The sequence below is a fragment of the Diadema antillarum genome, unplaced genomic scaffold (genome assembly GCF_040938485.1).
Source record: "Diadema antillarum isolate AM-2024a unplaced genomic scaffold, OU_Dant_1.0 seq00000392_RagTag, whole genome shotgun sequence".
NCBI classification, from domain to species: Eukaryota; Metazoa; Echinodermata; class Echinoidea; order Diadematoida; family Diadematidae; genus Diadema; species Diadema antillarum.
In genome coordinates, this window is record NW_027271387.1 from 1,505,626 (window position 1) to 1,529,283 (window position 23,658).

The window sequence follows — 23,658 nt, forward strand, 5'->3', positions numbered from 1 at the left end:
AACATATTTTCCTGATCACAGTCAAGTGAACACACTTCTCAAGAAACACATTCCATCATGGCACTCTTTATTAAAAACTAATTACCACATTTCAAACTCAATCAAGAATTTATGGCAACATATGTTTCTTAAAAATGTGGAAGAAAACAATATAATTCAATAGGCCAAAATAACACAAGAAAAAGTAATGCTCTTACAGACCAAAAGTCTCATAAAGTTACAATTAACTCGAATCGTGCTCCACTATGATATATGGAATTCATGTACACTGGACAAATGTTGAATGAAGATATTGTAGTGAAATATCAAAATATCAATTAAGGAAGTTGACATTCAATGACCATGATCATGAGGGGTACAGAACAATACTCTTTATTGAAGAAATGATACTTATCAGATATATACAAATCGTTCTAATATCATTATGCACTGCATACCTGAAAGAAAAATAGTATTGCACATTTCTGTTCCTTACAACTGCGTTAGCGACCTCTCTTGTTGAAACGTAGTCATTGAGACGCCCATACATCATCAATTATCTTACTACCGTAGTTTTTTTTTTTTGGGGGGGGGGAATGAATGCATCGAACGTTTTTTTTTTTGTTGTTGTTGTTGTTGTGTGTTGTGTGTGTGTGTGTGTGTGTGTGTGTGTGTGTGTGTGTGTGTGTGTGTGTGTGTGTGTGTGTGTGTGTTGTTTGGTTTGGTTTGTTTTTTTTTTTTCGTGTGTGCACGTGTAATAAAAGAAATAACACTTTATGGAAGCTTCCTCAAATTCCCATGGAACTTAGTCATAAGTTAAAATGATAATAACAGGAAACATGCTTATAAGTACCGTTAACTTACAACCTCAGCTTCGTACAATTTTTTTTAAATAACAATCGATATGAAAGTGATGTTCATGCCATCTGATTCATTTCATCGCCTAAAGAATCCGCTTATACAAATATGTAAATTGAATGTTCCATTTCAATAGACAAAACATTGTATGTTATAATGTTATTATGTATGCCCCGAGTTAAAATACGAATGGTGATGTACCAAAGTTACAACAAACGTCAGGCCCTATTAGAAAGTCGATTAGCGAAGACATTAATTAGAATGTACGAATGGCTTACATATTTCATACTTTCACCTGCAATTCCCCTACGCTTCTAAAAATCTTGTAACAGGTAGCGCGTGTAATCGTGTGTCTGCAATAAATGTAAATACAAATGTAACACCATGAAAGATCCCAGGAATACATTTCATTGCACAGATCCACTTTCATCGATTCATTTCTGTGTATTAAAGGATGGGGCTCGATACAATTTTGTCCGAACGTAACCACCCTCTGGCGAAAATCCAGCCTAAGTTGCAGAAGGTAACCTATTTTCATCACCCAATGTATACTATCACGCATAATGTACAACGTCAGCAGATATACAAACAAGGGATATGCCCATCTATATCTCTCTTCAACTCCAAGGCTTTGACATGTATGATACAGTGTATGAAATGTTTAACATTACAGGCAGTTATTTGAGCTGGTTCACCGACCTCGCAGTGTATTGCACCTGTTTATTTGGTCAGTGTTGCATAATTATGTTCTGTCCGAGAGTGTTTTTTTTTTCTCAAGAAACGACTGAAAGTATATACCATTAGTTGCTGACAAATATCAGAATTCGTGCAATAAGACTGGTTATTCTGAGAAGATTACTGTGTTTGACTAGTCTGATTGTTGTCAGTATCTTTTGATTAGCTGCAAAACAGCAATATATGATAAAGTGTGTAATTTTGTTTTTTTGCTAATCGTAAAATCGCGAGAGATGAATGAGGCAGGATTTTAGCACTCTTTAGACTTTCGCACTAACTCTTCAGCCTTGGATGATGAAAAAGAACAAAAGATACTCAGTCATTTTGTAAATTTGATGATGTTATCATAGACATAACGCTATAGCGTTCATCTTATAACAAATGCGTTCCATCCACTGACATATACATTGTTATTGTATAACCCCTTCATTGAAAATCGTATTTCTGTATTTTCGAGTGTTAGTGATTGACATGCCAGTAGCAAGTATCATCATCATTGACAAAAACAACAACAATAAATCGTTTCCTTTTTTTTTCTGCTACCGCTTCAAAACTCCCTTCTTAAAAGAAAGAGAGAAATATTCAACAAAATCTCAAAATATTAGCTGCTAGGTATTATCCCAGCATAAACATTATTTCTGAACGAAGATAATCATTGACTATAAAGAAGGATATCAGCTTGAAGCATCGCTTAAAGTATTCGTCGGGAATACAAAGACATTAAACAAGAAACCCCACAATATAACAGATAATTTGGCACTTAAAGCTAAATTTACTAGATTCAGAAGCCAAAATAAGTTTAAATTCAATTACTGAGCAGAAGATTGGCAAAGTCATGTTACAAATACTTTTCTTTAAGCCGACGTGTGTAACAAGTGCTTATCTCAGATATCGTTGTGTCGAGTCATAGGCAAACATGCAAAACTTGAATGACAGTTTCCATGACAACTGAGCCGCGGGAGAATCCGGGGAGAGCGCTTGGCTGATCCTCAATTTCCGTTGTTCACCGGCGAGTTGGAATGTACGCTCTTATCCTCGAACTTGCACCTTGCTCGAGCTTTGAAGAATATCCTATATTTTGATTGCTTAGAAGTAGTCGTTTGTTTCTTTGTTTGTTTCTTTGTTTGTTTGTTTGTTTATTTATTTATTTATTTGTTTGTTTTGTGGGAACAAACTTTCCTTTCATAATATTGACAGTAATGTATGTGCGCATTAATATAGACTTCTGTTTATTCTCTGTTGCTGTTGTTATTGCAGTCGACTTGCAATTAGTTTCGTTACATTATACAATTCCATGCCAACTAAAAAAGAAAGTGTATTCTTTTTTTGCCATAATTCTTTTCATTGCATATAAAATCCTTGCATTGAGTGATCACTCTACCATTTCTCTTCCCCTTAATGAATACTAATCCTGAAAGTCGTCTCCTATTCTAATGTTTCAATCCAAGAGCAACAGTGAGCAAAATGAATTACGCAATTCAGTTTCCCCCGCCCAATCCCTTTAACCTTGTTTCCATTCCCGCTCACTTTTATTTATTTGTTGTTGTTGTTTTGACATAAGATCGATCCGCTTTGAGGAAGGATTCTCATTACACGTTTTCCTCCAGTGGCGTTATAGTATGTACTCAAAGTTAATGCATCTCAGTATTCCTTGCCTATATACGCTTAGTTTACTGCACGCTCAATCACTCACACACCAGCACCTCACAATATAAATCGTCGTTTCTCACGGTTATGCCAAAATAGTATATTATTCCTTTTCTTCGTATTTCACATTATTTACATCATAGTGATTATTCTACACATTCTACTCTACTCAACCAACATTTAACGTGCATACTTTTCCACATTCTCCGATTAGCTATCACTGTGCCTCTCTACAGGTACATATTCCATTTTCTTTCGAGCTGTGTGAGATTCCTTTCTTTTATCTTGTATTAGTTATACGCCATCACTTTTATTTTTTTTCGCACCACAGTCTTCGTCTTGACGCGGTAACGGTATTATCTGGGGTGGGTTCATAATTGCTCATGGTTACAGGTGTCCATTCATCGCTCTATAGTCCAATGTCGTACCAGCATACACATCCGGGTTTCTAGATCCTCGTTGGATTTTTCTGTACGTTGTTTCTGTTCAGACAGTTGCGATAGTGCTACCACACAAAAGTCAGAAGTTGGCGCGTACGCGCGTGAGCACACGAGGACAGCCAATCAATGGCAGTGACCGGCCATAGTCTTGATTCGATCATCACATATCGGTCAGCGATCCCGATCCGATTCGAAGTCCTTCGTTTCGCCGCCATTCCGTCTTTCGCCAGTTGTACCATTTCTGTGGTGAAAAGAAAAGACAGAGACAAAACCAGAAGAGTTAAGTTTATGGAACTTGATTTCGTCATCGTAAAGCAACGTCATCGAGCATTTAGAGATTCAAGTATCAAAATTAATGAGTGCAGTTACGGAAAATACAATAACTTTGACATGAGATGAGATCTGTGCACCTGTTTTGTTTTGATTTCTTTTTTTCTTTGGTATACAAAGTCTCCTCGTTTGGAATGAGTTTCATCTTTTTCGTGATCCTCTGTTTCTATCGTTTTCGGCAACAAGAAGCCCAAGGTCTATTTTCTCTCTTTTTATCTCTATAAGCATAACGAGTATCTTTATGCCTTGCCCCGATTGTATAGATAATCGTAGTTGCAAATGTTTACTAGTATATTGATGCAGAGCAATAATGGCAGTCGTTTACAATCACTGACACCCCCCCCCAAAAAAAAAAGAAACAAAACGGGAGATGTTTGTTTTCTTTTTTAAGCAATGGCATCAGCGCGTTCAAATTTCACACTGCATTAAACAGAAATCGATATACTCAAAGCAAGATAGTACGATAATAATCAACCCTTTAATAGGCTTTCGAGTTAATTTGACAATGTTTTTACCCAATAAAGTAGGCCCTATAAATACTTATTCTGGGTGGCTGCACTGAAGTATTCGTGAGACGTACTTCTTGAATTTCAAATGTCTCGTAAAAAGGCAGTTATCTTCAAGTAAATTCGGGGTATCTCTATTTTTCCATAATGTTTTTACTTGCCATGGCGACTTGGCGCTTGATATGGGTAGCTTTAGGAGATATTTGATAATAACCACGACAACTGTTAAAAACCAACATGAGGAGTTTGAATGACAGGTTGGAAATGGGTCTATCTGGTTATGTTTACGCAAACAGCACTTTGAAACACAAACAAAAATACAGCCCATTGCACATATTTTTGTCATGCATGTTGTTGTAATCAACCGGAAACATCTGTTTTGCTGCTTCATTATGACGCAAGGTATATTTCAGTCTCTCTTCTCCTACATTCTCGAGGCGGATAGGTGCATATGCAAGCTTAATCACGTGGTGAGGCTGGACACCTGAAGAAATGCTATGAACCAATCATCACTGATTGGTCCACTTCACGTCACGTGGCAATGTTCAGATAATGACATGAGACCCTCATTCTTTTTCTCTGAATGCTTCACTGTTCTTTTTTTTTTCTTCATAATTGGTATAATGTATATTTGGCATTATACAGAAAGAATTAGACGATGTGTGTGTGTGTGTGTGTGTGTGAGTGTGTATGTGCGTGTGTGTGTCTGTGCGTGTAAATTGGTGTAGGTGGGTTCATGTCTGTGTGTGATATGACAACCCCGCTGTGCCATCGCTGCCAAGTTGGGTGAAATGTTGCATGAATAATTAATCCTGCTGCGTTTAGATAACAGAGCGGCAACTCATTGCTCTTATATTCATTGTACACTGAAATTTGACATAGTCCTAAAAATCATCATTGCAACCATACAGCTTGAGATCTGGGAAATGTAGTTTAGAAAGCAGGTTAAGGTAATTTCAATTGAAAATGTTATATGAGTTCGTATACTAGAAAACATGTAGGCCCTATTCATTTTAAATTTTCAACATGTCATGTATGCTCTTAATTTTGTAACAACAATGCAAGTAACTATGAGCATTTACTTTTCCCTTGTGAAAAAGAAAGAGTGATTTTGAGAGATTTTGGAGAGATTTTGGTGACTTATTTGACTCATTGGTTATTGAACACATACATTGGGATGTAATTGATATTGATATTAAACTTTTTAATGAAGGGGGAAATACAGCTAGTTAATTAATCATACTATGGGTTTAATAGAGGGTTTTGGGTTATTTTACCTGATATATGAACTGAAAAATAAACCTCAACTCCTCAAGAAGTTGTTTGGTGGGAAATGAAGGAGAGGAAAAAGAAATAAAGCTGAAGAGAAGGATAGATCTGCATTATTACACCATTTTCAGAAATGAGAAGGGTGTGCGGGGTACGTTTTCGTTTTTTCTGTGGGGGAGGGGAAGTGGGCCAATAAATGATGCGTTTTTCATCTCTCTCTCCCCTCCCCCCCCCCCCCCCCCTTTCTCACTCACTCACAAAAATTCTTCTGAGTTTGAAAAATATAAGGCATAATTTATGTTCTCTCAGCAGTCTATTGATATTCAAATCAAAATATCAATGCATAATGCAAACAAAACAACAAAAAAATCCCCCATAGTAATTAAAGGGTAACCGAACTTTATACAGAACATCACCGCGTGCTGTGCACAATTAGCAAATGATGATGATTAATCGGTACTCAAGACCGACTGTGCCCCGTACGTGTACTTTCTCATTAAAGCTCTAACTAGGCGCTAATTCGAACAAACGGCACGTGTATGGCTCTCACATGACACATTCGCATTTCCATTCCGATCGAGGGATAGAAACTTTAATGTTCATGGTAACTTGCAGTCGTATTTTGGTCATGAGTACGCTACACCTCACATCGGTGTCATGCCAGCTTCTCTGGAGTGAGTGCATTTAGCACATAGTACCCGCTGTAAATCGCACAGGGTATCCAGAGGCACGCTCGTAGGACTGAAATTGACTTTACTGTCGTCTGCAAACAAGAACGGATGGCAAAATATCGATCGGGACGGTGGGACAGGGATGTGTTTTCATCAGGGATCATCTCAAAATGTTATGGTTAATGATGCGGCCGGTGATTCGGATAAAGTCGAACACGTTTTCATTTTATCTCCAATTATATATCTTTCACATTAGCATGACTTAAAGGAGATCTAATTCTATTTCAGAGACCCACAAAATATCTATGTCATGCAAAAGTTGTCGCTATTGTATCCCGTATTTTCTTCACAAATTAGGCAATTATTCCAGTCGTATATTCCCTAGTTTCGTAACCATGAAAATGAGAGGGATGAAAACGACTTGAAATGACAGCAATAAAGCTAATGCGATGTTTGTTGTTCATCAGCAAGTTTAAACCCATTAGGGTTATATCGCCCTCAATTCTGACGCCCAAATTACCTGAGTGCAGGTTAATGTCATATTATATACATCAATTATGGAATTCAATTAATAAACCGCCCACTAGTTACCTCATGGTTACCTCATAGTTCAATATCTCTACCACTATACAAAAAGCTAACAGGGATGACTATTTATAGAGTGACAGAAAAATTGGAGATGATCCCGCCAGAATAAAAAGAAACACTATACCAATCACAAATTTGGCGATAGTGCTAACGCGCACGCAGTCCCACGGGTTCGCCGTACACGATTGCTGTCTGCTGCGCAAATAATCCCGAGCCGAGATGTATCGCGCAGTTTTGCTTATTGTCTTCTAATGCAGGTAAGTGCTTCACCCGGGTCTATTTAATGCCTCGGCTCTCTTTGCCAACGCTCCTCAGCGGATACCTGTCGACACCCATTAACACCAGTCGTCCTTCATCGCGAAGTTTCATCCAGGGAACGAATGGGCGTAGTCGCACATAGATCTGGAGAGCACGCTGCGTCAGTGCAGATTTTGGAGGAAGGTTTTCACGATATGCATGCCTATCCTTGGAAATCGGGAAAAGAAGAAACGAAGTGTTATACCTTACATTGTTCTCTTGAAATCCATTATAGGAGGGAATGTCTGTTGTACCCGTAAGACTATGTACTGCATTAATGATATTTTATAATTTGTTTCGTTTCTCATCAAAATTTTACTACTGATCTATTCGTTTTATTTTCTTTCTATTATGCTCAATTCTCCCTGATGTTTATGCATCCAAGAAGATGCATTTGTCGGTTGATAGATATCTTGATGTTTTTATGCGTGTGTAGGGCTCCTCCTTCAGTTTGAAATGTATTGTTGTTTAATCATGACTTTATTCAAGTTCAAGTAAGTGTGAGAATAACAAATATACAAAAGAACCAGGTCCACCGTTTCATTCAAAACGAATGGCAGGTTTAGACACGTACATGAGGATACAAAACAACAATATTAGAGTTTACATTATTGCAACCCATATCACACATAGAATATCAGATATTACCGGTGATCAATCAATAAAAACAATCAATACATAATACTATTTCTGTGTTACAATAACAGCAGTGATGTAGTTATCATCCGCAGTATTAATACAATAATCCGCATTAAAATATAATATAATAAATTATACAAATACACATATAGGCCTATATATATGCATATACATACATATACACACACATACATATTTATACAAAAAAACCCACATAAACCTTATTGTCATCATCATCTCATCAAATCTTCACCAACATTAATCTTTATTTGGCTCTGTGCCCCATACCCCCTACCACATATTATAATTATCAGAACCCATCTTATTTACAATTATAAATCTTTTTCAACCTAAAACCAAAAACTATAAACAAACATTTCTACATTTTTTTTTTCAATTACCCATTCACCCATAATATTACAGTGCATCAATACTAATCTCATCTCAACTTTCCAAACACATCATTCAACCTCAAATTCCTTTCCTTTCCCAACAAAAAACAAAACATAAAAAAATGCGAAATCCAAACCAGCCGCAGCGGCAGAATAAACTTTCACCCGCTATCCCCATCTCATACCTGCGGCTACCCTCCTCCTCCCCCCTCCCCCCCTCCCGGGAAAAAAAAGAATCTACAGCCAATACCACATATAAACCGTAAATATCTGCGCCTGTATATTATACAAACAATAAATGTCTATATCAATGATTATAACATACCTCAAACAATATTCTACAATTATATCACATACATAACACATGATTACAAACATGTGTCTTACAGACCGGCAAACATATTCCTGTACTTCCACGTCGGCTTCATAATGGGTGTGAATATTGCATAACTATTAAGTCATGGATCTAGGTGCCGTACCTCCCCCCAAGCTCTCTCTTTCCTGGCATAAAATATTGAAAAAGAGGAGAGTATGGCGAGTTTAGAGAGTGTCTGGAAAAATTCGTTTGGACGAATCTTTGAACCTGTTGTTCTCAGAATTCGCTTTAAACGGCTTTTGTTCCCCCGGTCTATTAGGCCCCTTGCCCCGACTTCTATCGCGTGGAATGACACTGAGTAGCCCTTATCCTGGATGTCCCGCACAATCGAATTATACTTTTCTACTTTTCTTTGATGTGCATCCTTGAGGTTCATTTCAAAGGGAACAGTTAGTTCAACAATCGTGATATCTTGTTCTTCCTTAAGGATAACTAAATCTGGGCGCAAACTTGTAGTGAGAATATGGGGAGGTATGGTGCCCCCGGCGATTGAGTGCCCCTCTAAGTCAGTGTAAATCGTCCCGTTGGACAGATTTTCAAGAAATGTTTTATACATATACCTCAGCAGGTTGTTATGACGCCACTCGTATCTATCTAGAAAAACTGGGCAGTTTGAAAGTATATGATGCAAAGTGCCAGTGTATATATATATATATATATATATCACTACGTTTGGTAAAGGAATGAATTTGAATGAAATCATAATTACGTATAAAAGATCGATGACCACGAGCACTTCCAGGGATTCAAATAATATTACATGGTAATGGACAGCTATAACGCATAGATTAGTTCAATTACTGCCCATAGGGCTCTGTAACTTTGTCACACGTCCACGCGTGGCAAAATATATGTTCTGGGCCTCGTATAATTAAGAGCTTTATGGCTGATTGTAAAAGATCAAGATAAATCGCAACCAAATTGATATCACTGCATTTAGCAAACGCATGACGCTGGCAGGTACTTCTGCCACAGAGCATAGTTATAATTATGATACAGCGATGAAGTATAGGATTCCAGTCAGATCGAGCACCTCACTGTAATCTTAATGCTGCACAATACCATTTGTTATTGCGAGATGGTTCCGTCAAGCACGTTTTTGTCTTTATTGCCCGGGTACGCACGTTACATCACGAACCAAAAGTCAAAGATACCTGTTCAGCTTATGCGCGGGATCATTATAAATGCATTACAGCGTCAATGCTTACTGCTTAAGGTATATTATGTTGTTTTCAAAATTTGTTTTTAAAAATCGCAACAAATGAAGCAAATCTTACATGATAAAGTCCTTCTCTTTTGTTTTAGGTGTATAGAAGTTATAGACAAAGTCAAAATAATTCTCAAACGGTGTCTCCCTCTATCATAACTCTAACATTATTTTCAGGTACCCAGTAATTACACCAGGACCAAGACGGACGTAATATCTTGCCCAATTAGGAACGATTTGTGACAAGAACCTTTTGGTCGAAGTCCAGAGTCTTGCCCACAACACCATATTTAAGTTTGAATGCAGTGAAACATTGGTAAGCGAGATAGCACACTTCCGTAATGTAGTCTATTGTAGGAATCGAGATCCGTCAATAGAGACAATTAGTGTACCATGACTGTGTAAAATGATTCTCTCGATGCATGCAGGTGTTTCCACGGATACCAGCGATGCTGCAGAGGCCGTGCACATACCTTGCAATGAGGAGAGGAGTAGTGCATAATGCCACAAGAGAGAAAAGTCAAAGATTATGTAAGTTACATAAACTCGTACTACCGCTTGAAACTCGGGAATATGATTATTAATGACTGTGGCTTACACGCTGTCTTCTTTTTTACGTCTCGTAATCCTGAGATTAACATTTGCACAGACAAAACAGAAAGAAAGAAAGTAGAATGCATAAGAAATTTCGCATTAAAAGAATCGAAAAAACATTGCACTCCTCCTCCAAATGTATTTCTGCAGCTCTTTCATCGTTTTGCACGCTAGGGAATTTCTATTCTCGTCTATTCCTGTCCATTTCGCTGCAGTCGGCACTTCCTTCAATCTTAATAGCTCTCCTCGATACAGAATGCGGTCGAGTGTTTTCAGGCACTCAGTCCACCAACCCCCCCCCCCCTCCATTCTACCACCACCACCACCGCCGTCATATTCTCAAGCGCATACAAAAACAAAGACATATTACTACGCCGTCCATCCTAACCTGTCGATAAAAATTATGTTCCATTTGCATGCACGGTGTTATTTTCCCGCAAATGCTGCCCCACCGCTAGTACATACAGTACGAACTGCATGCTTTATGAGTAAAGAAGTAAAGACACAGAGTATGTAGCATAGAGTGCGGGGGGGGGGGGGGGGTCAACCAAACAAGCGAAGATGTCTAGGAGGAAAAAAAGAGAAAACAGGCGTATTGTATGGTGAACAGACGTAAACAAGTACAGTGAGTTTAGATGGCATGTTAATAGTGATATATGGGCGAGGTGAATGGTCTTCAATTTGTCTTGCTCAACAGTTTCCCCTTCCTCGCGTGATACCCCAGACGACCTGCATCAATTTTGTCGTCTGTTGGATAACACACATGTAGCTACTGAAAAGGGCGCGACTTTCTATTAACCGTATATCGCCGCAGATATGGATGGAGACTCATTATACCTTGCATTTATTAATCATGGTGATATGCCAGCCACGCTATAAATCATGCACGGCATGCTGGCAGCGCCGCCGCCAGCCCACCGGAGGAGGGGCATAGCCACAAAGGTTCTCCGCGAAAATGGATGAAAATGCACGCATGGCTGCATGCACGTCACGTGTTGGCAAGCAAACAGGTAGCGGTATAGGAGACCGCAAATCATGTGTTATAAAACAGAATGATGATAGTGCTGCATGAGAAGCAACAAAGTTTGCAAGGCTTCGTTGCATGTATAGGAGACTTTAGACGTGTATTGTACAAACTGTACAGTGTCAACATCCCATTAACTAAAAGGTTAGCAAATTTCACCATGGTAACCGTAGTAATTACATCTGCTGCGAGTTGATGTTATATCTCGCTAAATATCAAATGTCTTCGTGCGTTAATTCTTAACCGTCCACTCAGCACCCAAGTCATGCATAGGCACTTGGTATTCGTCTTCAGTAGATAGTAAACTGTAGCAACTCGTCTAAAAAATCAATCATCGTTTGAAACGCACAATCAATATAAACAGGCTCGCACGACATGTTTGGCAAGCGGAACACTCGTCACGAGTGCACAGTGAATCGTGCGTTTACTTTAAATTATGCTAATGATAATCGCAGCGTCCTTGGTTACCATAACAACCGGATATTCCTCGGCGTATACTCCCGCCGAAAGTCGTGACCAAAATATTTAGTGCAGAAACGTGTTGTTCACGTCAACATGACACTCAGTCCAAATCTATACAATATAAATCTCCCTGAATATTTCTTTTTGAAACGACTAACTCATTTATAGCTAAAATATGTTTAACTAGAAATAAAGTTGGTGCGAGATAAACATATACATAGTGCATTAAGCCACACTGCCATGTCCCTCAGATTCAGGTGAGCCTACATTTTTTACTTCACATTCTCTCTCACCTGCATATCTATGCCGTTATATGTTTGTGTTGCTCTCTCGACATTTGTGTGTCTATAGGTATATATCTGTCAGCCTGTATAGCTATCTCCATGTCCACCTGCTGTCTATCTATGATGTCCATCTCTCTCTCTCTCTCTCCCTATATATTTCTCTCCCCATCCCTCTCCCCCTCTCTTCCAATCGCCCGAGCAATCAGCTCGCGTGTTTGCAAATGATTACAACCCATCGACATGAGAACCGGTCGAGCTATTACACTGATTACACAGCAGGGCACCAGCCTATCATATTTTGCATGATTACAATTTTTTAGGCGTCGAATTACGCGATACGCATACATACAGGGTATATCCCATCCCTATAAACCGTACATACCCGTATACTTATACGCTTCACCATTTTATTGTTGTGTTAGTGTCCATTTGAAACATTCGATAATTAGGACATGGCAATTGCTTTTACGATGACTATTACGTAATATAACAATAAATTTTCATAGGGCTATATTACGTATGCGCCTTATTAATCTGCACTCGGGAGCAGGTATTAAAATTTAATGAAGAGATGGTGCATTATCGTACGGGTGTTAGCAAAGTAGCAGGTATATGCAAGTTTCTACCTTTCTTTCAGTGCGGTACAAACGAAAACGAATACCCTCGTTTTGTACGGTATAATTAATGCTTTAGAGCGCTATGGACTGACGGCTGCCTGTTAGCGAATTAAGCAACAGACCAAAAGCATCTCATGCAATGTATAGTGTAGTCTAGCTGGGACAACCATTTTTACGCAGATTAAAAGACATAAAACATAAAATAAATTGTTTGAAGAGTTCGATCATGACTAAGTAAAGGTTTCGTCTGCCAACATCTGGAATTCAGTGGATGAAATAATTATGTAATCGATGAAAGGCCAATATCCAGGTGGCCATTTTTAAAACAATTTTCTAAAGTTAAGATGTTAACTTTAACAGTTGTCTTCCAAATCACCACCGTGGATGCATCTCGAATGTAAATGTACAATGTCTTCCATATCATATTATTATATTTCATTGCAGTTCTTCCCTTGTTTAAAAGTAACGGTTCCTTTGGTTAGCATAGACAATGCCCACAGAGTCAAATTTAAGTTATGATAGACACTGATAGAGGCATAAGTATATAAAAGGGACTCCATAAAAATGCATGAGCTTCACTTACAACTTGATAATCTTTGACGAAGTAACATTGGTTATCATATCGCTGGCTTGAAGTGAAATCTATTTGCTCTTCATATTTCAATATTTACAAAATATACCTATCTCCGTATAGTCTCTGAGATAATAAAACCATGTAGTAGTTGCACGCCGTTCCCGTCATGCCGCATTTGTATATGTGTATCCATCTAAATACATGAAGTTTTATCTCATAACAGGTTAAGCGCCATTTTAAAACAATTTAAAGTAAGTCCACCCCAGGAAATAGTGCAAAATAAAACCTTTCCAGCGATACATCATGATTGATTGATTGATTGATTGATTTTATTTTCCGTATAAAAACAACAACGGCTGGATGGCCCATATTCAGCGATGCCAACATGGCATCGCTGGTCTTCCATGGGGTCCAGAACATGGAAGTTATACAAATACAATGTGACATTGTGAAATACATAACTCTTGTAAAAATGTACATATTTGAAATACAGTATACATAGATTGAGAGAAAGAAAACAACAACAACAACATCGAATGGCGAATAGCAAAAGAGAAGGATACAAATGAAAGGGAGTGGAAAAATGATAAATCATAACTTTCAATAACCTGTACTAATTCAAATAATTCTGTAATAACTCTTTTTCATCAGCAAAAAGAAAAAAAAATTAAATCAACGGGGCAGTGACCTTAAACATACTTATTTTAGATTTAGATATATGAACACTGGGGGAAATTTTGATATCCATGGGAAGGTCATTATATTCCTTAGCATATTTATACTTAAATGATTTCTTCAAATATTCAGTTCTAGGTTTGGGAAGTCTTAATTTTTGCCCAAAACGGGAGGGGTAGGAATGAATTACAATTTCAAATTCATCTTTTAAATAAGAAGGAGTTAAATTGTTCATTATCTTATACATAAGAGTAAGGGAGTGATGATGCCTTCTTTGGTCAAGGAGTTGCCAATTCAAAGCGTTATGCATTTCAAGAACAGAAACATGAGAATCAGGTTGTAATCTTAATATAATTCGGCCGGCCCTATTCTGTAATTTTTGTAGCTTATCTAGGTGTTTCTTAAACGATGACCCATATATAATGTCTCCATAATCAAAGTGAGGAAGAATCAATGACTTATAAATTAATTTCAGAATCGATTCACTTACAGAGTGTCTTACATGTGTTACATAACAAGGAATGTGTTACATAACAAGGAATATTCTTAAAGTTATTTTAAAAGTATCCTATATTCTTGTCTTTCTTCTTTTTTATAACTTTTAATCGCAAATATCTCAAATAAACAAAAATGGAGTTAATCAATTTTTCGACCCAACTCTTCATACTAAGATATGTTTCTCATCACACACATAGCAGGCCTGTCTACAGAAAGTGTATTTCCAAAGTATTGTCAAGTGAAGTAACAATAACTTCCGAACTTATAACAGTTTTGATTCTTCCGCTTCGCGTGTTTCATCTATTAAATTCCCCTTCAAATCAGTGATGCTAAAATTCCTCCATTATTCAAATTATAAAATGTATTAACATGCCAGTGGTTCAACCCGTACAACAGTAGATCATTTTGGATTAACATTCTGTTGACATTTTATTGAACTCGTGTTCCGCCAGTCATTATTAGTCACGCGTGTATTGACATCAAGTTACTCATGTCAATATTATATCGACTCGCAAACATTTGTCGCTAAGCGAGAGATAGCAATCATATTTCCAATATTGACTTAGTTTAATTGGCAGGTCAACATGGGGGGGGGGGGGGGGTAACAGTTCTTTACGCGTGTGTAAGGTTTGCCTCTTTTTATACACCAAATGCACACATGCCAATTGGTTGTGATAGATTCTATACGTCCGACCACGCCAAAAAGGCCAATTTGGTTAGTTTTATCGACCTGAAGTTGGAAACTCGCACGTCCTGTGGCCACTACTTTATTATAGGCTTAGCGGACTTCATCTAGAGCGCTTTAAGCCTCTCAGGACTATAATTATGGTTTAAATAAAACATTGACTCCTACTCGAAAAGGTCAATTTGGTTAGTTTTTCTCGACCTGAAGTTGTAAACTCGCACGTCTTGAACACTATATACAATGCGTTAGTATAGGCTCAGCGAACTTCATCTACAGAGGGCTTTAAGCCTCTCAGGACTATATGGTTTAACTAAAACATTGACTCATATTTTCCTGTTGTTAGAATGAATGAGTTCACTAAACAAAGTTGAACAAACTACTGTCTACGAGCATCACGCTCTCCTAATTCCTTAATTTACCCAATCGTTTCCGGCGATGTAGAGGGAGTTCATGTCTGAATTCTCATTGCATTAAAAGAAGCCATACATAATTATTCACATCGCAATTGATCTATGGAAATGGGGGCGGGGTGAGAGAAGATCGTCAAGTACAAATGAAAGATAATTTTCGACAATGTATTAATCAGGACCCCTGTTAATACCTGTCTGACATTAAGTGTTTTCTTTTCCTACATAACTTCCTGCTGTCCTGTCCAATTGTATAGTCTATATTATCATGATTATCATGATTATGACAATATGTCACTGTAAATATGGATAATGGCACAAACGGCTCGATCGCGTCAGTTGTCATGCTCTGAATCAATACATTGCTTTCATTTACCGTACAGTCATTGAACTGCCGTAAGTGATTAAGGCTCTCGTTACTATACAGCAAAACGATCTTTCGTTCTCAAAAGAGCCCAGAGGCACTGTATCGGCAGACGTGATGTCGTAGCGCTGTCATTAGAGCAATCAAAATGATTGATTCAAATGCATTTTCCTCCGTGATCCTTCCCCATTTCGAGGACAATTTCCATTATTTCCCGAATGAGCTGAAATGTGGAACACTTCCGATGAAGTGAGCTATTTAAGGAAACACAAAACCCACCACTCATAGCACACAGATTCAAAAGTCACAAAGAAATTTGTAATGAGTACGAGCATCATTGTACCATGCAGGGTAATAGTAGATATGCCAAAACATTCCGAAGTGGCCTCATAAACCCGATTCCTGTTATCGACGTAACTGCTCTCAGAGATGAACTAAAATACTTCCATTTTTGCTATTCCTCGTAATTTTGATAATTGTGTTCATCTTTTTACAGCCATTTGACAGATTAAACAAACTAAAGACGGGGAATTCTAAATGAGGGTAAATGAGATAGGGTATTCAAACCTGTAATAATAATGCCCTTCTATATTCGCAGCAATTCCGGTCGCTCTGCCGAAGTGACGCTATAATCGAAATAAACATTTTACTTTTTATCTCATTTAACCGGTGCATTCATTTAGGGCTTTCTTTTTCACTCCTTCTCTCCTTCCTTCTTAAAGGGATCGTATAGTTTTGGTTGAGACCTAATTTCAGGCTTCTTTTTGGTGAGATAATGAGAAACTTCTCGTGCAATATTTGAAAAAGCATGTAATTCCACGAGGAATTCAACGTTTATTTGATGAAAATTGGTTTTGAAATGGCTGAGATATCCAAAACAGAGCGATTCTAGTAAAGCGTGGGACCCACACTTTATTATACAATCGCTTTGTTTTACTTTGTTTTTGGATGTTTCAGTCAATCCAAACCCTATTTTCATCGAATAAACTTTGAATTCCTCCTAAAATGGTTTGCACTGTACTATTTCGTAAGTGTTTCTTGGTATCTTGCAAAAAGTTAAAAGCCCAATTCTCATCTCCACCAATACTGTATCATCCCTTTAATATTCTATTGGAGAGCCTATATCATATACATGTACACAGAAATAGGAAATCGCGATTGTTAAAGTTCGTGTACAATGGGGATCTTTTCCTTCTCTCTTTCTGCTTTATTTCCTCCCACATGGTTCTAAATCATAATTTCACCAGTTCACTCATTTTCATAATTATTGTAACGTATGTCATGATTATTGATAAGTGCATGATAGCATTCATGATTCGAGCATCATTCCATCAGTGACTCCCCTTTCTTATAAGTACGAATTTTGATCCTGTTTTCTTTTTGACGTTAAACAATAACCGATTCATCCCATTAATTAAAACCGTCTTCAGTCAGTTAGTCAATCAATGTATAGGACATAGAGCGGGAATTCGGTTTGATTGTTACAAAAGACTTGGTTTGGGAAAACACGTGCGTTGATTTCTCACGCTTTGGCGGACTGATCACAATATGGCACTCACGGATGCCTCTAGCAAATAATGAAAATTCAACGAAATTTAGGGAAAATATGTCTGAATTTTGATCAATGGCAGAGTGAGCAAAATTTGCACCTCATGATATTTTTAACACCAGACATCACCTGTACAGAAAAGATATTATTTGCGGCATTTATAATCATTCTGAATGTGATTGATTTCTAGAACTGTTTGTGTATATGTATGTTTTTTTCCAGTGACTAGGATAAAACTTTTTGAAGATATATCCATGCATTCCTCAAAGTCAAAATTAAGAGACTTGCGCGAGTGACGTAACTCGATTACTATCCCCAAGCATCACAAGACATACAATAATTAAGGGCGACTGCTGATGGACACTCACAACTTGTCACGTTTCACATCACATGGGAAGAAACTCAAATCTTTATTCCAATCCTTCCTTTCATCGTTGTCCTGGTGAGTCATGATGGAGTGAAATGTAGCACTGTTGCCATAGTGACAGCAAAAGAAGCATGGCTTGCTCTTTCCGACAAACTGCATGCAATGATCACCGTAAAGCGATTTTCAGGTACGGGCATAGTCAGGTCATATCAGTTAATCTTCCACAATTAAATAGACCTAATTCTAATAAGGTAAAGATATAAAATCATTATATTATGTTATGCAACTTTGGAAATGATTTAATTTGTCGAGAAGTATAAAGAAGTATCCATACATTATAGAAATCTCGTATCATATCATTATATTGCAAAATCGTGTAATTATTGGGGAAAAAATCAGAAGCAGGTACTAGCCAGGTCAGATTAGTAATCTTCCACGACTACATAGACCTAATTCTAATAAAGCAATGATTTAAAATCAGTATATGCTATGCAAATTTGGAAATGATTTAATTTGTCGAGAAGTATAGAGAAGTATCCATACATTATAGACATCTCGTATCATATGATTTTATTGCAAAATCGTGTAATTATTGGGAAAAATCAGAATCAGTACTCTGCTCTAAGAAATGCTTATATAGATAGAAATAGAGGAGATTATTTCCATGCGCTCACAAGTTTTCACTATCACGACTTGCAAGATGATTTCTCGCACGTATGCCCTCTCTCTCATAGCTTGCACTCACTTCGCTCTGTTTTCCCCACTTTTCAAAGATCTTGTTTCATGTGTACGTGAGATTTCTGATCCGTAGGGATATTCTTTTTCGAGTTACTGGGAATAGAATATAATTCATAACCAACAACGATTGTGGCCAGCTCTTGGGATTTTCCGGCTTGTTTTTCCGACGAATGTCTATACGAAGCTAGATGTGATTCACTTCAAAATTCTGGCATTGCCATCAATCCAAAAAAGGCAGCGTCAATAACAGTTGTTGAGTCCTTGGCACAAAAATACCGACGATGAGTAATTGCTTGTTAACTCAAATAAACGAAGAACAAGACTGTTGCCTCAACTGTTCAACTCTTCTATACTCATACCAACGACTGCGCCATTTATACAAACTTGGGAGTATTTGGATCTCCTTACAGAATTTCAAAGACCGAGAAAAATGCAAATTTTCAATTCTTAGCACCTTATACATTATACATAACACACACATACACATTCACACATATATATCGCATATATATATATATATATATACAGTATGATATTAGTTATATATATGTACATTAGTTACATATACACTGTATATACATATTACATATGTCATACATATATATCATATATACACACGTATCATGTATATACTTAGAGAGAGATGGGGAGAGAGAAAGAATAAAATTTCCTTTGATATCATGCGATTGTGACAAATGTTATAATATACTGTATGAAACTTTAAATCCATTCTTTCATAATGTCGAATCTTAATGAAACTTAAACCTTTACCATGTAATCTGGTCTTTTTGAGAGCAATATATATAAATATATAGATACATACATAATCAAAATGTGTGTGTATGTAATTATACATTATGTACATCCGAATGTATTATGCCTACCCATGCCTCTATATAGACGACCGTATTTGTACTTGTATCCTGACAATGTCTCTACCTCTCTGCGTTCCATCGTTTTAACCAATTTTCGACTTTGGAAGTCTTACCCCCCCCCCCCCCCCAAATCGCAACCGAAAAAGTACAATGCCGTTGTGCTAAAAGTAACAACGCCTCAACACCCACGCACGTTATAATGCACGGCAAAGTGAATATTGCCCAAAGGTGTATAAGACAGTGGTAATTGTTACTATTATAATCATCTAAATTATCATATCTATCAATAGAACAGATTTTGTGATTCCTTTTAACTCTTTTCTATTTCGCAGGACAATTTATTTGAAATACCTTGAAGTATCATAGAGTGTAGCTGCTGTTTGTAATGACACACGTCTTCTCATGCATCTCAATTCATCTTCATGCTGAAAGGGCAACGTTGAAAGTGAATTAGGGAAGTGGATGGGGTTATTGGGAAAGGGTATAAATGCCGTTAACAAGATTAAAACAAACGTAGTTCGTTGCTTTTGGCGCTTTCTGTGCATGCTTCCGTAATAAATTTGTGTATATCTCTCCCCGTTTAGGCACACGATAATCTGATTTCCTGAGTGTCGGATCGTGATGTAAACACGGACAAACAAACACACACAGACACACATACACACACGCGCGCGCGCACACACACACACACACACCATACACATATACACAGTGACACACACACACACACACACCTCCAATGCAGATCATCAACGATGCACTGAAAATATTGATGGTCATTCTGCTACGTGACCTCATTGTATGAGGACTAAAATCCAAGTAATACACTTGTAATAGGCTTATTACACAAGCATACGCCATGGTAGTGCCTATCGTGTTTACAGGCCTAAACATCTCTGAAATTTATCTTTAAAAGTTGATATTATGATGTTTTTACTCAACTTATAGGCATCCATGTGCTTTGAATGTGCACTATCATGATCATCACGATCGCACCAATGCATGCGTGAACATCTCAGTCAATAAATTTAAATTGCAAAAGACAAAATGGGTGAGGGGGACATACATCCGTCAAACGTTGGACTATATAAACCGCATCTTCGTTCGTGAAGTACGGAGAGTCATGTTTTAGTTTGGAGAGCCCACATTTCCAATAATTTGGCCTGAAAGTTCTCTCTGCAGCACATTTAAACCCGAACTCACAATTCACTCCATGCAGTGAATTGAACACTACTGTACGATATCCATTTATATGCAGTATATAGCCTATGGATCAGTGTATATATATGGCCTCTCAGTGCGTGAAATTTTCCCTCAAGGCCCGGTTGCATGACCTTGCCCAGGGCTATTATCGATGCACGTTTTCAAACAGACCGCCTCGCTTCGATCGATTGAAAATTGCCTTGTATTGAAAGTGACGTGCGATCAACGCGGGTTCAATTATATATCCAATACCGTCAGTCAGTCGTCTGCATATAAATGGACCATTTTTAGATCGCATTTCCAAGAGTTTGACTCCCTACCCTCTGCACTATGCAACGTACTATGGCGGCAAACGGGTGGCTAGATTTCTTCAGACACAGTACATTTAATGGTCATATCTTCCAGTGTAAATTAAGATACCTGGCAGCCGTGTGTATATGCAAAATGTGATGAGAAATAGATTTGCTAACAACTGTATAACATTGAAATTTCACTGGAGAAAAAAAAAACCCACAATAATATATGCGTAAAATATCGGAGTCTCATAAATATAAACGCTAGTGTTTATAATTTGCATATTCATATTTTCTCATCTTACACGCTTTATGACAATGTTATTCAAAATCAAATCTGCCAAGATTGAAAGAGCAGGACTTCAACTATTACTATTACAGAAGGAGAAGAAAAAAAATCGATCGAGGAACAACTGGCCTAGGAAGCAAAGACAATACAGGCTCATTCTCCGGCTGGTGCCCTTCAGTATGATCAATAAAACAAATAACGCACACAATAATCTCTGACATCAAAACAAGCATTCAAGGAGAGTTGCGTAAAATATAGAAGAAGACACTAGAAGGTGAGAACAGGAAGTAGGGAGAGAGGAGGAGGAAGGGAGAGATGATGGACAGGGAGAAAAAGAGGACAGAAGACAAAGAAGAAGATGATGATGACAACGATGGTGATGATGATGATGATGATGATGATGATGAGAACGGAATAAAGAGAAGAGAAAGGGAGGGGGAAATGATTGGCTTTATTTAATAACGCAGACTGGCCACTGGCAGAGACTTGCTGGCCCCGTTTCATAAAACTTGTTATCAGTGATAAGTTGTTATAGCTGTTACAAGCCACTGGAATCCTTGCATCTGATTGGCTGAAAGCAAATTCGTCATAGAAATGTGGCAGTTGTCACTGAGAACACGTTTTATAAAACGGGGCAGGTCACAATAGCAGTGTACGTAGTTTTCACAATATTTCGCAATCCTCAAAGAGTTGTCAATCATTGGCGTTGCTGTTCGAAAGAATGTATTAGATGACTGGTATAGTTTTGGTTGAGATAGGACTTCTGGTTTCCAACCTTTTTGATGAGGAATTAAACGTTTATATTATTTATGATAGAAATTGGTCTTCAAAAGGCTGAGATATCCAAAAACAAAGAGGTCCTAAAAAAGGTGGGACCCACCTTTTATTAGATGTTCTTTATTTACTTTGCTTTTTCATATCTCAGCCATTTCAAAACCGTTTTTCATCTTTGAATTCCTGTTAGAATTGAATTGCTCTTTGATATTTCATTAGTGGTTTCTTATCATCTCGGAAAAAGTCAGAATTTGAATCCCACATCTTAACCAGAACTACATTATCCGTTTAGTTGTGAGCTTCTGTTTGATTTGACCTTTATATCTTTCTCCTGTTTCGCAGTAAAGTAATATGCACAAAAGTGCAATGAGTGGAAGTCGGGTAACAGTGTCAACGTTTGCACCATTTCTAGCCTTTAGCGAGCTATAAATAGCGGTGTGACTGCACATGCCGGATCGTGATTCATCCGAATTAGTAGCTCGGATATCCGGCGTAAACTGTACCGGAAGCTGCATTCTCTGTACGCCAGAGAAAATTAATGATAGTTTTAGAGAGAGAGAGGGGGGGAGAGAGAAAGAAAGAAAGAAAGAAAGAAAAAGAAAGAAAGAAAGAAAGAAAGAAAGGAAGGAAGAAAGAAGAAAAGAAAGAAAGAAATAAACAAACAAACAAACAAAGAGATAGAGAGAGAAAAAAAAAAAACTACATTTCATCCCTTATACCGAAAGTGAACTCACTATTTCTACTTCTACTTCTACGTTGGTACTCGACTCCATCTCTCCGAATGTAGCAAGGGCCTATTGAGTGACCGGCGTATAGTGCAGAAATCAGGCTGTGCTTTTAATACAAAATGCGAGTACACAGAAAAAAAAAAATCACTCTTTTAATTGGCTGAGTGAAGTTATCAATGATGGACAGTTATAAGTGTTATTCATTATCATTATCATTAACGGCAACTTGAAACATTGTTGAGGCGTTAGATGATTTCTTCTTTTTAATCATCGGTAACTCAAAGAGAAATGTAAAATATAAAGGGTTCGAATTGTTTTTATAAGGAAAAAAACGAAACCTCACACACTTTACTCATCGCAAATATTTTGGCAGCAATTAAAAAGAGTTTAACTTCGGTGTTTGTTTCTCTTTCTCAAATCGTGGTAACAAAATTTTTAATTTTTTGTTTTGTCTTGTCTTGTTCAGTACCATTATTATCCCTACACAGTGAACAACTATCATCATTTTGTACAATCATTTTTTTTTCAATTGTTGCTGGCGTGGGAACTTCATATTTTTGCAAGCTTAATTGTCCTCTAAAAACGATTGTTCATAATCCGATGCGCAGTTCCTGCGTTGTGCTTGTTTGCCTTTTACCCCTTTTACCGGTGGGTAATAATTTATTTGTTTCCATAAATGGAAGCTGCATTGTAAACAATCCTTCACAGACCATCAATTTCTATA

General features: G+C 37.6%; 1 protein-coding gene across 1 annotated transcript in view; it reads right to left on the reverse strand.

The window, feature by feature from the left end:
* Positions 1-938: 938 nt before the first annotated feature.
* Positions 939-23,658, reverse strand: part of LOC139731992 (homeodomain-only protein-like) — a 28,312-nt gene continuing 5,592 nt past the window's right edge. The window contains exon 2 of the mRNA XM_071642865.1: positions 939-3,900. Within this exon, the coding sequence (XP_071498966.1) occupies positions 3,820-3,900 (81 nt within the window). The 3' untranslated portion in view covers positions 939-3,819. The remainder of the gene's footprint in view (positions 3,901-23,658) is intronic.